General features: G+C 46.5%; 1 protein-coding gene across 2 annotated transcripts in view; it reads left to right on the forward strand.

Annotated features, from left to right (window-relative positions):
- Positions 1–14,189, forward strand: part of Arhgap25 (Rho GTPase activating protein 25) — a 76,773-nt gene that overhangs the window by 23,890 nt on the left and 38,694 nt on the right. The window contains exons 1-2 of one of the 2 annotated variants that reach the window (XM_085840379.1): positions 13,076–13,138; positions 13,249–13,448. In XM_085840379.1, coding sequence (XP_085696505.1) covers positions 13,266–13,448 — 183 coding nt within the window. In that variant the 5' untranslated portion in view covers positions 13,076–13,138; positions 13,249–13,265. Of the gene's footprint in view, positions 1–13,075; positions 13,139–13,248; positions 13,449–14,189 lie in introns of those variants that run through there. The other variant, XM_085840378.1, reaches the window with a different exon arrangement.

Below are 14,189 nucleotides of genomic sequence, written 5' to 3' on the forward strand. Positions count from 1 at the left end.
GACGTTCATATACGCTCTAAACACACACACACACACACACACACACACACACACACACACACACGCACGCACGATAAATAAAACGTATTTTTAAAAAGTGAGAGAGATGGTAAGACATTCCCAGAGAAACAAAAGTTAAGGGAATTCATTAGTCTCATCCTGCAAGAAGTTCTAAATGAGGTCCTGAAGGTCAAAACGGAAGGTCTAACCATAACTCAAAGACAACAAAGACATACAGACCTCAAAAGATGAGTGTGACCTAGAATTATTAAAGCAACTTATAACAGTGCTGTGAAACTATATCCTTATTTCTGCATAATTTGAAATGTTAACGATCACTCTAGATGCTATCATAATTGCAATTTTAGTTTATAAACTATACACTCTTCTTAATAATTTAAGGGATTTAAAACCTTTAAGATTAAAATTTTGTAATTTTCTTGGAATTACAAGTTATAAAATGCAATTTGGTGACATTTAAGAACTGAAGACAAAGGGACAAAGGCATTAAAAACAGTATATGCATATTATTAAAGTTAAGTTGGGATAAATCAAAATTAGAATGGAATATGTTTGGACTGTTAAACACAATTTTAATGTCAGTATAAAACAGCTAAATAACATATGCAAAAGAAAATAATAAATCTATACCTTGTGCTGTAAAAATTCAATTGAAGAAGATAGACCGTCAGAAAATGAGGGACCAGATGCTATAAATGATGTGAGAAATGAATAGCAAATGTACAGAATTAAGTCCAACATCATCTATGATTATTTTGAATGTATTTTTCTGAATGAAAAAGAAAATATGACCCAATAATGTGCTGTCTGTGTACACAAAACGACAGTAGATTAAAAGTGAAAGCTTTACGATACCTTCCTGAAAATACTAACTGAAGTATGAGGACAACTATACTCACAGTCATCAAAGTGCTCTGGACCTGTAGAGAGGCAGTAGAGGAGCCGAGCAAGGCCTCAAATCACTGAAATCAAAACTAGAATTGGAGACAGTGCCACCTGTTTCACAGACACACACTATAAGTTAGTACATTGGACAGTTACATACCTACCAGCCAACTCCATAACTAGAATAGGTGGAAGAGCATCTCAGACATGCCACACTATTGAGACTCAGCCCAGAACAACTAAGAAATTGGAATAAACCTATAGCTGTGGTCAAGACTGAGTCAGCAAATCTGGAAAAGAAAGACCTGATACTCCACCAATGAACTCCATTACAGTATTATGTTTTTATATTTATTTTTATTTTATATTATGTGTGTTGAGTATTATGCCTGAATGAGTAACTGTGCACCCAGTACCCTTGGAAGCCAGAAGAGGGTATCAAATCCCCTAGAACTGGAGTTACACATGGTTGTGAGCAACCAGGTGTGAGCTGGGAATCAAATCCAGTTCTCTGGAAGAGCAGCCGGTGCTTTTAGCTGCTGTATCATTTTCCAGCCTCTCCCCCATCACAATCTCCATTCAGAAAAATGACTGACACCAATTTTTCTCTTTTTCAAAGAAGAGAGTGAGAAAGAGAGAGAACAACTTTCCAGCTTGTTTTATAAAGTAGCCTTACCCTGAAATCAAAGCTAGCCAAAAATGCTACAACAAAACACAAACCATTATCCTTTATAGCATTGCTGTAAACACCCCCAATCAAGAAAGTGGAGCTGGAATTCACAGTGTGAATGGCCGTGCATCGTCACCATGGGGTTCATTACTGGAACCCAGGATGACTCAGCCTTACAACGTCAATCAATATGATAAACCATGTAACAGAAGGAAGGAAAAGAAAAAAATGCATGATTATAGAGTCTGTGAGCGAAACCGTGCTCCCCCAGATCAGAGCATGGATTCATCAGCACCAAGCATGGGGTCCTCCACTCTTCCTGATTCACCCTCAGTAAGGCTGCTGTTGAACGCACTGAAGACAGGATCACAGTCTTCTGAGAACACTGAGCTTTCCAAAATTGGTCTTAACTATGAATGTTATAAACCAGTTATTTAAGTATCCTTGCATTCATAGATATTCTAGACATTTGACATGGATGAAGATAGGCAAAGCTGTCTAACTTTGTGGACTTTGTATATAAAGTACTTAGCTTTATAAACCACATTGGAAATCACTTTCTTTTCCATGTAGAGACTATTCTTGTTCCCCACAGTTTCCATTGTATTTTGTGTGCACACACCTCTCTCTTTCTTTCTCTCTCCCCCCTCCCCCTCTTCCCCTCTTCTCACCTACGCTTTCAGATTCTCTTTCACACTTTTCAGATTTCCTTCTCTTGTTGCTGAGATAACCTTGGCTGTTTTAAAAGGAGAGCTGTCATTGGGGGTCAGAGGAGCGCAATGGTGGGGATAGGTTTGGGGCTAAGGAAGCACAATTGAGTTTCCTTCTTGAGTTCTCTCTCAGGCCCCTGTGCTTGAGCAGAGTGACTGTGCAGGGAGCACTCCTCATGCCAGGAGCTCCGTGCTCCCCATTCCTTATCCAGTTAAATGATGGAGGCCAGGGAGGGGAGCAGGTCTGTCTGAGGGAAAGGTGACCTCTGGGTCTTCTCAGTGATTCCAGGGTGAGGAGCAAACATCAGGGTCTGAACATGCTGACTTGGGAAAGTAGCTATGGTGAAGTCCAGGCCAATGGCTGATTGTTGTGGGATGCCAGACTGGGGGGGGGGCTGTTAATAGAATCTTGAAAGAGTGAGTGCACTTCTCCACATACATTCCTGTGTATTCCCCTTTTGAAATTCAATGTTCATTGAGTCTGTTGCCTTTGAATCTATTCCTTTTCTTCTTCTCTGCTGAGGTATTTTAAAGCTAATTCTACATTCAAAGTAACCCTTTGCTTCATGCTAAAGTAAGCATCTTTGGAAATGCAGAGCTGTGTCTCCTAACTACGTTGCTTTGATCATGCTTAACAGCACTAATCAACATCTTATGTCATCAGGCTTCTGATCATAGGGAAATTATTTCCATTTCTAGTGGGACATAGGGTCCTTTTGTGAGGCTGTATCATTGGCCATCGCATCCAAAGTGCTGTTCACACATTGGGTAGAGTTCAAGGCAAAAATTAATCTTCCCAAAGACCAGCGGTGGTACTTGGAATGTCTGAGTAAGGACAAAGGCCTGTGGCCTCCAGGACTCAGGTCTTGATGGGCCTGGAGTGTTTTTCCCTGGAGAGACTTGGCCAGTGGGAGGTAGGGTTCTCACATGTTTAAAATGCAAATACTTCAAGCACTCTAGCACACTATTAATGAATGTAAGTGGGTATAAAGCAAAACCCCTACCTCAAATGGCTAGTCTGGATGTTGGGGGAAGGGTATAGCTCTCTTTACTCTTGTCACTGGGGGTAACTCATGGCTCTAATTATCCTACAGTCCCATAGCTGTGGCTCCTTCTTCCTCACGTCCATGCTGGGGAGGCAGGTGGCTTCTGGACAGCCAGAGACATGGCCACCTGGTCTGCTCTGCTTCACTTGTCTGCACCGAGGAAGAGGCAGGGCTCAGTAGGAAGTGCTCACAACTCTGCAAAGCTTCTTGTTATTACACTTGGTTTCCTGTTATGCAGAGATGTGGAGAGAGAGAGAGAGAGAGAGAGAGAGAGAGAGAGAGAGAGAGAGAGAGCTATAGCAACTGAAGCCGACCCAGAAAAGGCAATGGAGCTCACAGTCCCAGGAAACATGAAAGCCCCCAAAATGTGAACAGTTCAAAGGGGTTCAGGGAGGCACCATTGACTAAGAATTTTCCTGAAGGCTGGAAGACTTTGGAGACTGAGTCTTGTTCCTAGCCTGAGTTTTTGGAGCTGCTAAATGGGTAAATGAAGCAGAAAGCACATACACACACACACACACACACATACACACACACACACACACACACACACACACACACACTTACTCTCTCTGTCATCAACCTTCATGCTACCATGGAGACAATATCTGTGCCTGGCTTTTCTGTTAGAATTCATCACTATCGATACCAAATTCCTTTCTAAGGTGGGTTCTGCTCTTTTCAGTTGTTGTGGTCACCTGACTAGCATTAAAGACATCAGATGTAGAAAACGAGGTACACTCCAGTTCTGGGCACTGAAGACAAAGCATTCAGAGAACAATTGTTTCATAAATCTGTTCTCAAGGGTGAGTGTCTGGGAAAGGTTCCTGTGTGAGTGTAGAGCACAGAGTGGACATCTCTGTGCTACCTCTAGTCTCACAGCTCTTCTGTGATGCTCTTCACACTGAAGTGGAAATGGAATTATCACGACTTCCTTGGCTGTTTGCAGCAGGAGACAGCAACCCCAGAAGCTTCCCCTGAGCTGGGTTAGCTCAGCCCTCTCCTTCCCACTCTACGCCCACAGTAGGCGTCAATCAGCATCTTCGTGGTTCTTCTAATGAGCTTGGGCAGTGAGTGAGCTGGTAAGATCAGCAGGATTGCCTAATATGTCCATCTTCCTGTTGGTGTCAACAAAGCCTGGGTGGTAGGTTTGAGGTTTCAATACTATTTTTCTGTCAGTGTTTTTTCAAGGCCTGATGAGTGTCACATATGACACACTGGGCGGAAGTGGAAGTAGAAGCATGAGGTTGTTTATACATAATGCTTGAAGCAACTTGGGTGGTGACCGACGGCTTGAGTCTGTCCCCCAAAGTTCACACATTGGGAATTTAGTCTGCAGTGCAGCAGTGTCTGGAGGTGGGGCCTCACGAGAGGAGATTATGTCACATGGAGGGATGTCTTTATCTGGAGATTGTTACAAAAGTGACTCCAGCCCTCTCTTGTTTGCCTGCTCCTTCCTCTAGCCCTTTCTTTCCATGGGGGCAACCGTAGCTCAGAGGCCAGTGCCATGTGCAGCCTTCAGAACTATAAACCAAGTGATCTCTGATCTGGGTGAATTACTCAGCAAGTGTTCTGTAAAGCGGCAGAGGCAAAGACCAGGAGCTTCCTGTGGTCGGTCCCATGGCTTTATTCTACCCAGAGGAGGGATGGGCTGTCTGCCCTCCGCACGCTTTCTTACTCTATAACCGCTTGGATTTGTAATGTGGGCAGCTCTATTCACCACAGGATGCTGTTCCTTTCTGGGTCTTGTGCCCTGACTATGGATATCTTGCTTTAGAATCACTAGTTGGAGATGATCACTAGCTAGCGCTGTAATTCAGACCCTTGTTGTTAAGGTGGAGGTTGCACTCAGGTACTACCTAATGAAGGACTGGTCTGTACACGGGAATAACGGAGACCTGCACTGTAGCAGGTATTTGTAAGGCCTTGCTGTGTTGAGTAGCTGACTGTTATTACTGGAGTAGGCATAAATCCTTCCACCAGCCATCACCTGCACTGCAACAAGTGAACACACCCAGAAGCCCCACAAACAGAAAAACGTGCCATTATTTGTTAAAAATATAAAGCCCCTTCATGGTAATTGCCAACACATTCTAAAATGTTTATTCTTTCACTAAATACTCACCAACGATTGTCTTCTGACCAGACAATCATTGCAGGCTATATAGTATTGTCTCTGTGTGACACTCACTCTGTGGCCCTTTCTGTGTGACACTTATTCTTTGTTACTCTGTGGGTGGCACTGTCTCTGTGTGGCACTATCTCTGTGTGGCACTCTCTTTATGGCACTTCACTGTGTGGCACTCTCTGTGTAGCATTCTCTGTGTGATACTCTCTTTATGGCACTTCACTGTGTGACACTCTCTGTTTGGTGTTCTCTCTGTGTGGCACCCTCTGTGTGGTACTCTCTGTGTGGCACTCTCTTGTGACACTCACTGTGTAGCACTGTATGTGGTACTCTGTGTGGCACTGTCTCTGTGTGGCACTCTGTGTGTGGCACTTTCTTTAAGGCACTTCACTGTGTGACACTCTCTCTGTGTTGGACTGTCACTGTGTGGCTAAGCATTCTTGTTCTCTAGTTCCACCCCGTCACTTTGGGCTCCTGAGAGTTTCTGGAGGATGGGTGGTACACAGCCTCAGATCTGACACTGACCTGCTGTCTGTCAAGAGCTCAGCAATGTGGGTTGTGTGAGCAGTGGGGAGGCTAGCGTACCTAAGGTATACAAACTCCAAGCCTCACAGAGACTCCTGGCTCCTCCTTGTTCACTCTACACTCAGCCTGTGTGTCCACTCTCAGAGGCATCTCTTAGGGGGTCCTTTCCCACCAACACTTTCTTAAACCAGGCCCATCTGGTACAGCGGGCATACTGTGTGGTGTCCTGCGAGCCTGCCACTTCCACCCTCCTTTTATCCCTCACTTTCCTCAGTGCTTCATCTCATTTGATACTAAATCAACTACATATTTATAATGATGCTGTTTACAGCACTAGCTTCTTTTCAACTCTTGTGTTTTAGAGCTAGGCACCAGCTGAGACACGTCCATTATCATGTTAACTCCTGTCAGTTAATCAGCCACAGAGTGCTTCTGACACTCAGTCTTACACGGAGAAAAAAACAAATTGTAGAGCAGATAGAGACTCAGCCATGGCCACTGTCACAGAAGTCTGTATACCTTGCTACCTCATTCTGCTGGCTCTGCACTGGAGGCTGGACTGGGGGCCAGGATATGAGATGAGCAGGGACAAGCACAGAGGCAGCGTCCTCATTCTGCTACACTGCAGGTGGAGAGGGAGACAGAGGAAGAAAGCTGCCACGCATGGTAAACGCTGCACCACATACCTGTCCCCGGTGAGAAGGGGACGGGGCTGGAGAACTACTAAGTTCAGATACTGGGCCTTCTCATGGAGGTTCGGCCTGATTTGAGTCTTAAAGGGTGGGCAAGAAGTATTATGAGAAAATCAGTGCAAGGAACACACTGTCCTGCAGGTTGGATGTAGAGAAGAACAGAAAAGCCACAAAGACTCCAGGTATTATGTGAGCAGCGTATTGAGGCTTGATCTTCTAGTTGTGAGCCATAGAGGCTCATGGGAGATTTGTAGTCAGGAGACAAACATTAGTCTGTATCTAAGAAGGTCATAACATCAGCAACCTCATCTCTGCTGACTGTAGGAGCCACGTCCTGTTGGGTCAGTCATAGAGACAGTCATAGGACTATAGCCGTATAGAGGCCAGAGAAAAGCAGGCTGGGATATGAGTGAACATAGGGAAGGGTGGTGAATCTGACTAGCAGCGTGGTAAACTTGAGAATTTCCCTCCAATCCCTGTAAGCAGCCAGGCGAATGGATCTGCAACTTATTAGAGAGGTCTGGAGGGGAGCCATAAGAATTCTCCTCCCATTTCTAATTTGTCCAGACAGGTTTCCGCAGTGATACTCAGCTCATAGTGAGAAAATACCAGCAGCTCCTCCCAGCCTTATGAATCCCCTCCTCACATTTATAGACAGCCCCAATGCAGAGCCTCGACCAGGGCGACTGGAGAGCATAGAGTGAGATGCTGCAGAGGGGGCCCCTAGGAAAGTTTGTGGTTATTTTTCAGGTCAGTGGGTCAGCAGATGGGAAGACGAGGAGGAAGTGGCAGTGTCTCTGAGACGACTTCTCTGCTCATACTTCCTTCTTTAATTTTCTCTTGTTCCAACTTGGGGCAAAAATAAGCTAACTTCTGCTGTAGAAATAAAACCCAGGGTTCATGGTACACCTCCTATTTCCCTTCTCTTACTGCCAACCCGGCTACACGCTACATCTTCTATTTCTCTTTTACTGCAGACTAAAATTCGGCATGAACAATTTAATTGCACAACATGGCCTTTGTAGTCCTCTGGTGTCAGTGACAGATAATGGCTGCCTATTTCCTCTTAGAAGAAGGTTGAAGCTACACCCAAGGCCACCTCTCTGAGCCACTAGGCCTGCCAGCTACTGAGTGTTTGATGGAAATGTATATTTACTTAATTCTACTTATCTTAATCCATTTAACTGACCACACCCAGTTACAGTGACTGCTGTGTTGTCTAGCACAGTGCTAGCTAGCCAGGGCTTGGTCTTCTTCTCTCTTCTAGAGTAAGGGTACATCTCTGGACCCATGGAAACCTCAACCCGCTCTTGCTTCTGGGGAATTCTACAAACACTGAGTAGCTGGAGTTTCAGCGTTTGTAGAATTGTCCCCTTCCCTTGGCCCCCTATAGCCTGATCTGTAGCCCATGCCGAGTTCATCTCTCCTCCCTGAGAGGATTCCTAACCAGGAGTGTGAAGACCAGTTCACAGCCAAGCTTGTCATTATAACCCTTGTGATTGCGAGGAACTAACCATTGGCAGTTGCAGATCACTTACGAAGAGGGACTGTTCAGAGAAGTAACAAGGAATGTGAGTCAAAGCCGAGACCCATCAGGCTGCTTCTTCCACACTTGGACCATCCATGAGAGCTCTGCCTGGTAGGCCAGGACTGGGATAAGATGGGACAGGAATCTCCTCGGCTGAGTAGCTGGCTCACTGCGCCCCAGCTGCCCTGTTCCCCATGACTGGGGTCAACTTCTAGCTGTATATAATGTGTACAGATCTCTCCACATGCTCTAACTTACAGTGGGTGACCCTGGACACATGGCCATACCGAAGATGGGGGGATGACAGCAGGCACTAAAGAAACGTTGGCTCTATGATATACAGTGAGTGATGTCACTTTAGGCGCTGTCTTGGTGCTGTGCTGCCTTCCTGTCACATGGCTGTCACGTCCTCTTTGGGTCGTATTTAAGAACACCTCCCACCTTCCCCAGGTCATTCTTCAGGGAACAGGTGTTTTTAGGGATGATCATTTGGGGCTTGGTTATTGTTTGTTTTCACCATAAAGAATCATGAAATTTCCTCAGAACTAAGTATAGAAGAACACCCTAGTCACTGGGTTCCATGTTTACCAGATTACCTCTAATCTACAGTGTCTTTCTGGTCTCTGTGAATCCCCGTTTCGTTTCTGGATGCTTCTGACATCTTCCACTTCTCTTGCCTCTAGCAATGATTCTAATAATGTCTGTGGGATTCTGGGAGTGGCTCAAGAGACCTAAATCCTCATAGACACATGTGGCCTTTACCTAATTTTTTCCCCTTTCCACGTTGGTTCTATTTGGTTCTATGGATGCTCTTCGTCACTCTGCTGAAAGAAAGGGGTCCTCTTCCCATGTCTGACGTTGCTTCAGATGAGCAGCCATAAGAGTTGCTCTGGGGGCGAGAGATGGCTCAGTAGTTAAGAGCACTGACTGCTCCTCCGGAGGTTCTGCATTCAATTCCCAGCAACCACATGGTGGCTCACAACCATCTGTAATGAGATCGCATGCCCTCTTCTGGTGTGTCTGAAGACAGCGACAGTGTACTTACATTTAATAAATAAATAAATCTTTTAAAAAAAAGAGTTGCACCGGGATGGGCTTATACCAAGGCCATTAGAGCAGAAGGGGACACCGCTGATAACCTCACTCTTCATCTTCTTCCAAGTGTTTTGTGTGAAGGACACACTCACTTTTGTCCATGTGTACCTTCTCCCTAGTAGTAGGAGATACACCCCCCCCCCACGTAGAAAGATACAATGTTGCATAGTCTTTAGTCCTCCATTCAGGTCTACTCCTCCTTGTTGCTCCACAGCCAATGCCTATCCATCATCTCACCATCCTAGTGGGTCCTTGGAGTAAGTGGTCAGCCCCAGGGAAAGACTCTATATTGTAGACAGCTGAGAAGAAAGATAGAAAATACAGATTTAGGTCCTTTCTTTCTTTTTTGGTGAGGGTGTCAAGACACAATGATACAAAATGATCTCTTTACAAACCAAATGGCCATCAATCTGACAACTTATCTTCCACGGCCACTGTCTATACGCTTTCCCGTGCCGATGGCTGTCCAATGCAAGGCTCAACCAAGCACGTGCTGCAACTCTTCCCATTCCCTAGTGGGAGTTAAGGAATGAAGCCGTAACTGTCTTATAGGAACACAGAGTGGTTGCAGGGGTGGAGGGCCCAGTTGGGTGGAGTCCCGTGCACACAGTCCTGTTGTCCTCTGCATTATGCAGAAGACAGCTTTTGATACAGCTGGAGTCAGTGGAGATAAGACTACCATTCCGTGTAAAGTTCTGGTGCTCAGAAGGATGCCGTGGACATGAATAAGGCCTGAGAGCTCAGGGCTTAGGAGCCAGGGAAACAGGAGTCCAAAGCACCAGGGAGATGTCTCCGGTTAAATGTGCTAAGGGTGAGGATGAGTGAAGATGGGAAATCTGAGCTTGCAGTGAGAGAGAGAGATGGAGGACATGCTCAAACATGGTCTCCATCCTTATAGCTGGATGTAGTCACCTGTTGACAGAAATAAGTGTGAGCACACGCCTGAGTGTGGTCAGTGGTTTCTGTGTGTGGAATCTGAGGCCTAGAGAAGTATCAGTCAGAAACAAGGAAAGGACAGGCCTCTCGAGTCAGTTGAGACAAAGGATGAGTGTACTGGCCATTTTTGTGTCAACTTGACACAGCTGGAGTTATCACAGAGAAAGGAGCTTCAGTTGAGAAAATGCCTCCATGAGATCCAGCTGTAAGGCATTTTCTCAATTAGTGATCAAGGGGGAGAGGCCCCTTGTGGGTGGGACCATCTCTGGGCTGGCAGTCTTGGGTTCTAAGAGAGTAGGCTGAGCAAGCCAGGGGAGGCAAGCCAGTAAAGAACATCCCTCCATGGCCTCTGCATCAGCTCCTGCTCCCTGACCTGTTTGAGTTCCAGTCCTGACTTCCTTTGGTGATGAACAGCAGGATGGAAGTGTAAGCCGAATAAACCCTTTCCTCCCCAACTTGCTTCTTGGTCATGATGTTGTGCAGGAATAGAAACCCTGACTAAGACAAATTGGTACCAGCAGAGTGGGGTATTCCTGTGACAACCTGACCATGTTTTGGGGAGGACTGTGGAAGGACTTTGGAACTTTGGGCTTGAAGATCCATTCGTTGTTAAGAGCTCTGTCAGATGTTGTGTAGGAGCTTGGAAGATAATGTTGAGAACAGTGCAGAAGATGGAGGTCTGGTTTGTGAAATTTCAGAGGGAAAATTAAAGACTCTTTTCAGGGCAATTGCTGTTTTGATTGTGAAGATTTTGTAGTTCTGGTTAGCTGGGGCTGAAGAATCAGCTGTGATTAACAAGATACCAGAACTACTAAAGCAAAAACTTTGCATTACTGGGACTATTGATGCTGGTTAGCTGGAGCTAAGAAATTAGCGGTGATTAAGAAGAGACCAGCATCGTTGAGGTGACATCTTCTGGGAAGTGTTTTCTGAAAGCACAAGGAGGCTGTGTTCCAGAGATAGGCAAGGTTGTACTCCTTCTGCAGTGGGACTTGGTAATGTGTAAGGGTCACCCAGGTGGTACTGGTTTTGAAGGCATGAAGGGGTCATGCATAGCAGCTGAGGCTCGGCACTGTGAGAGGCCATTGGTGAAGGTGCAGCCTCAGTTGCAATTGAAGGCCCAGGACTGAAGGGGTCGTGCAGTGTTTTGGAGATGCCAGTACCATGAGATGACCACCAAGAGCAGCAGCAGCAGTGGAGTACAGGCATCTGGAGCCTAGAGGACGACGTGTGTGCTACAAAGGGCATGGCTGGAGAAGTGACCCAAGCCCTTGGAGGAGCCCAGAAGTTTGTGAGTTGGATCCCAGATGTTGGATGGTTGGAGATCGATTTTTGCTTTGATTGTGACTGTGCCCTGATATTTTCCCTCTTGAAGAAACTGTTTTAGTGGAGCCCACAGTTAAGAGACTTTAATTGTAAAAAGACTTTGGATTTTAAAAGAGATGGATATTTTAAATAGATTGAAAATTTAAGAATATGTAAAGACTGTGGGACTTTTAAAGTTATTTAGATCTTGGGGATGAATACGAATGTAAAGGTTGAGGCTTACTAGTGATGTGTTTGTGTGTCAAGTTGACAAGGGGTCAATTGTACTGGCCATTTTTGTGTCAACTTGACACAGCTGGAGTTATCACAGAGAAAGGAGCTTCAGTTGAGAAAATGCCTCCATGAGATCCAACTGTAAGGCATTTTCTCAATTAGTGATCAAGGGGGAGAGGCCCCTTGTGGGTGGGACCATCTCTGGGCTGGCAGTCTTGGGTTCTATAAGAGAGTAGGCTGAGCAAGCCAGGGGAGGCAAGCCAGTAAAGAACATCCCTCCATGGCCTCTGCATCAGCTCCTGCTCCCTGACCTGTTTGAGTTCCAGTCCTGACTTCCTTTGGTGATGAACAGCAGCATGGAAGTGTAAGCCGAATAAACCCTTTCCTCCCCAACTTGCTTCTTGGTCATGATGTTTGTGCAGGAATAGAAACCCTGACTAAGACAGATGAGGAAGAACTTGATAACTTAGCCATGTTATTCACGGCTCAGGGATCAGCTGAAGCTAACTAGAGGCACATGAGGTAGAGGCTTTCCTTTGACAGAAGAGCAGAGCATAGGCACTTGGTATTAGCAAGGACAGAGCACCAGTGCAAGGTCGAGGCTTTGCAGAGCAGTAACTGATTGGAAGGTCACTGTTGAGCCAGCTAGAGAAGAGAGAAGGCAGGTGTTAGAAGAAAGGGCCAGCTGGAAACCAGGGTGATGAATGGGTCACTCTGGAGATACAGGAAGGAGGGAGCCAGTTGTTCTGGGTGGGGGTCACCATGGGGATGCAGGTCAAGACCCAAGCAAATGATAGAACTCTGTAGGAAGCTAAAAGACAATTATAGCAGGCAGTGGGTGGAAGGATCTGGCCTCAAGTCCTGCTTCTGCTTCTGTTAGTGTTGGCAATCTAACTAGAAATGTAAGACAGCTGTACCATCCAAAGCCCTCAGCCCAGCAGAGTGAGGCAAACACAGTGGACAGGGGACTGGAGGGCATGAGATGACGCTTGGCCAGAAACTTTGCGAGGTACCTAGCTCTTGTAGGCTGACATGTGAGTATGGTCTGTTGGAGAGACCCTGTTGGGCAGAGAGATCCAAGCTACAGGCTGGCTTCCCAGAATGGCTATAGAGGAAAGCCAGGCACTTTCCGGCGGTCTCTGCAGCTGTGTGGACCTTACTCTAAGCACAGAGAGGGGCATTATTTTGTCCCCTGTCAGATACTCCCACGCAGGAAAAGGAAGCACCTTCCGTCAGATGCTGTGGCCACTTCCTCTTCAGAGGCTCCAGCCAATCTCCGCTGTGCAGCAGGCAGGGCCGGAGGCAGCTGGACGGCAGGAGCTGGTCGTCAGTTGGGCTCCTTTCAGGAGCAGGACCCTGTGAGGTGTGGGGGACAACAGGGTTTCCTCTCAGCCTCCCCCACCCCTACCCCCTCATTCTTGACTTTGTGTTTTATTTCCCTCTGTCAGCCCGCCTATCTGTTCCTCTCCATAGCTCGGTCGAGGAGTGTGATGACCGGGGAGCAGATGGCGGCCTTTCACCCACCCACCACTCCCAACCCCCTGGAAAGGCCAATTAAGATGGGCTGGCTGAAGAAGCAGAGGTCCATCGTGAAAAACTGGCAGCAGCGGTACTTTGTGTTGAGAGCTCAGCAACTCTACTACTACAAGGACGAAGAGGACTCAAAGCCACAGGTACCTGCTGGGTGTGTGTCCCTGCCTCAGGCCCAGAGCACTGGGGCCTGCTTCAGGCAGGGACCCACTGCTGCTTTCACTCCTACAGGCCCTGGGATCAGACATGTCCACCTGGGGCAGTGTTGTGGCCTCGTTGCGATTTTCTCTATGTTTCCTGGATATGAGGATGGCAGAAACGTTCTCACTAGCACAATGTGGTTTCTGGGGCATCTCAAGTCCAGTCTCATACTATAAGGGTGGCACTGAGATGGTAACCCATCATGGTAGCTTAAGAGACCTGATTTAGGTACTTTGGGGGGGGCTGGTCAATAAATATGTACTGAACAAGTATTATTTAATTCCAAACGCATAATATTCTCATTCTAGTTACGACTCTAGACCCTTGAAGTAAATCAGTAAGTAGAGTAGGGGAGTATGTAGTTGTTAGAAAAGATGAGTTAGGTGAGAAAGGAGAAGAATCTGGTGAGAGAGACGTTTGGGAGACACGTTGCCATTTTAAGTGGGTTGTGCAGGCTGACTATGCAGGTCGTGGCAATGCTAAGGAGGGGTTTCTTGGTGGATCTCTGGGACAAGAACCTCCTGAGCAGAGGGAATAGACAAACAGGCTAGTGGGGCACATGTGACCTGTGGGAGCAGCCCCCGGGGGTCTGGTGGCCGGGAACAGAGGGGTAGAGGTCAGAGAAGTGAGGTCAGGGGTCAGGTTGTGAATATCGCTGAAAACACTCGGGCAGTTACACCAAG

The sequence above is a fragment of the Mus caroli genome, unplaced genomic scaffold (genome assembly GCF_978045245.1).
Source record: "Mus caroli unplaced genomic scaffold, Mus_caroli_1 scaffold_7, whole genome shotgun sequence".
NCBI classification, from domain to species: Eukaryota; Metazoa; Chordata; class Mammalia; order Rodentia; family Muridae; genus Mus; species Mus caroli.